The sequence below is a fragment of the Phytophthora infestans genome, genomic scaffold, assembly GCF_000142945.1.
Source record: "Phytophthora infestans T30-4 supercont1.1768 genomic scaffold, whole genome shotgun sequence".
In the NCBI taxonomy this organism is placed as follows: Eukaryota; Oomycota; class Peronosporomycetes; order Peronosporales; family Peronosporaceae; genus Phytophthora; species Phytophthora infestans.
The window spans coordinates 1021-3807 of record NW_003306891.1 but is presented as its reverse complement, the minus strand read 5'-3'; the positions used below and the strand labels follow the sequence as shown (position 1 = coordinate 3807).

The window sequence follows — 2787 nt, the reverse complement described above, 5'->3', positions numbered from 1 at the left end:
GCCACAGGCTAAAAAAGTGAATTTTTCGTCAGTTATGTGCATGTACCTTATATAGCAGTATTGGTTCACGATACAACGCTATCTGGCGCAAACAATACAGTTTTAAATTTAAAACGCCATAATAATTCTAAGCTGCGATATTTTCGCATATAGCTCAATCACTTTTAATATAACTAGGCTGCAGCTGTAATATTCAAGTATACATAACAGCGTGGTATCATTTTCAAAAATATGTATCGGAAGCTAGTGCGACATCGTATTATCTATAATATATCTGGTTTTCGCGAATCCTGGCCATTTAATTTAGCAGAGAGGAAGTTCAGATTCACTTGTCAATTACCAAGATGCCCAGTACAGCCAGCCAAGTGTTCGACCGCCTCAACCGACAGTGGGACGACGAGACCTCCAACCTCGTTGTTAGCCACGAGAACTATGGCGATGTCGCTCGCCGTATAGAGGAAGAAGCCTCCGATTCTGGCTCACCTATTCCCCTTGGCCGATTGATGGCAAGTTGGAAAGTGAGGAAGATGAAGTGTCTAGCTGCTGTATTTGCACTTGTAGAGTACCTGATAGTGTATAGGCAGAACCCAGGTGTCGTTGAAATACACCGACTCTTGGGTAGAAGCCTCCATAATTAAATTTTTGGGCCACAAATGTAGCCAACTGTTTTTCATAGGATCGTACTTATCCCAGAAGTAACGGCCTGAGCCATGAGATGCGAAAATACAAAAAACAGCGAAAAACAAGCATGTGCTTTTCCAAGAATCATGTTTTCTGGAATAAGGCATGGAATTCGCATAAAATTAGATTTTATGCGAAATTAAGCACCACACGCTAAGACACACTTTTTGCGACTGTTATCTATTGAGCACATTGGGGGAACTACTAAGACCTTACATGCCGTCAGGGTTACAACCGAGTTTCCCTCAGTCCTCATCAGCGAGACTTCTGATGGACAGGACTGCTGGACTCTCGTCTGCGCTGCACCAACTTGCGTCGTCTTCAGCTTCGTATCGCTCCGCACTGGAAGGGCTCTCGACAACTAATGACAAAGGCATCGAGACGACTCCAGCGACGTCCACAGCTTCGGATGCGACGCAAAATGGAGCATGGGGTAGCTACAAATTTGACCCATTGGCTGCACTACAGACCGCGATTGATCATGCACAACGAGCATCGACAAAGGACAATAAAAACGACACACCACGAGAAGTTGGCAGCCCCAGTAGCAACACTCGTTTCTATCGACTGGAGCTGTCGGGATCAACACAAAGTAACGAGATGCGCTCGAGAAGTTTGGGGTCTCCACCGGAACTGCCTCCAGCGTTTACACTGCAGAGTTCACTGATTGGAGGCGGGATACATCGCTTTTCTCTGCCAAAACGATCGGAAAGCGTCAAGCACGCAACAAGTTCTTCTTCGAACGATGATAGCGAGGCAAAGGATGCCCTCGCTGCGCTTGGACCTCCATCTGATGCGCCGTCATCGTTCTTGCTGTCAAAGTCACTGTCGAACGGGAGTACCGATACATGTATTTCGATTTTAAGCCTACCAAGGACAAATCCTAGTCTGGACAGACTAGGGTCACTGACGAGACTGATCAGCCAAGCAAATGAGACTGCAAAAGATTTGAACACGACGCTGTCATCTCCACCCAAGATAAATCCTGGTCTGGATAGATTAATGTCATTGTCAAGTGTTGTTAGCGAGGACGGTGAGGCTACAAAGAATACGAAGCAGCGGCTCCAGACACTAGTTCAACCTCGTCGAGCACCACTCACGAGACTAAGGATAGCAACAGTGAAGCGATTGAGCTGGGTCCACCACCTAGCGGTCCTCCTGCGCTTACGATCGGAAACTCATTGATGGGAGGAGGCATCGAGCTGCAACCTGCAGCTACGAATGTGAATACTTACAACTTTGACTGGAAGCTGCACAGAAGTGCATCAAGCAGTGGTGGACACGGGGCTACTAAGGGTGCCAGTCGTGGGTTACGAGCACAGCTGGAACGAACATTGGCAGCGTCTCAGAAGGGAACAAACTAATCGTAGCTCGTAAGAAAGTCCTCATGTCTCGTGCAAACATTTGAAGTACAATAATATTGAAAGCGAATTTCGCCACCAGACCTACAGTTAGTAGTGGCTGTCATAGTGAAATGAATTAACAGCCTTTGATGTTGGCACTCATGTTTTTGTTGAGCAAGTCAGCAAATGGGTGCTTGGAATCAGCCTCAGCTGCATGGGATGGCGAACGTGCAACTTGTGCGGCAACATTCGGCGAAATTCGTTGGCTGCTTGTTGCAGCACGCGCTGATTTTTTCGGTTTCGACAGAAAACACGTAGCCGCAACCCGGTGCATCACATTTGAGCTGTGCACTGGTTGCCGTGACGGGTACCGTAGCAATAACAACGAGGACGAAATCATTCACATTCATCGTCCTGCCTGTTTCGAGGGGCCGCGTTAAAGCCGACGTGTGCTTGAACTGGCAAATAGCAGAATGAAACTAATGTGCTCCGAGCTGGTTCGGATTCATCAAATTTAGTACTGTACCTTTAAGCAGGCTTGTGTTCTTGAAATTTAGAGTACGATAGTCATGAAACTATTCCAAACAATTGAATTCTCAACAGGAAAAAGGAAACCTGATTCGGATATCGAGCTCCAGGTATCAACAAGCTGCTGACAGCAACCCGTGGCTCGTAATCGATCCTCTGTATGAGATCGAGAGATCCTGGAAGTTCCAGAATTGAACCTTCACGTCTCCACGACTGAGCTGCGCTTGGCAGGGGT

The 2787-nt window shown here is 47.0% G+C and overlaps 1 protein-coding gene across 1 annotated transcript; it reads left to right on the top strand.

The window, feature by feature from the left end:
- Positions 1-1474: 1474 nt before the first annotated feature.
- Positions 1475-2045, top strand: PITG_22214 (uncharacterized protein; the record flags this gene model as incomplete). Its single annotated transcript, XM_002909883.1, has 3 exons — positions 1475-1481; positions 1583-1701; positions 1815-2045. 3 exons carry the CDS (start codon positions 1475-1477, stop codon positions 2043-2045), a joined length of 357 nt encoding a protein of 118 aa, XP_002909929.1.
- Between the last annotated feature and the right edge of the window lie 742 nt (positions 2046-2787).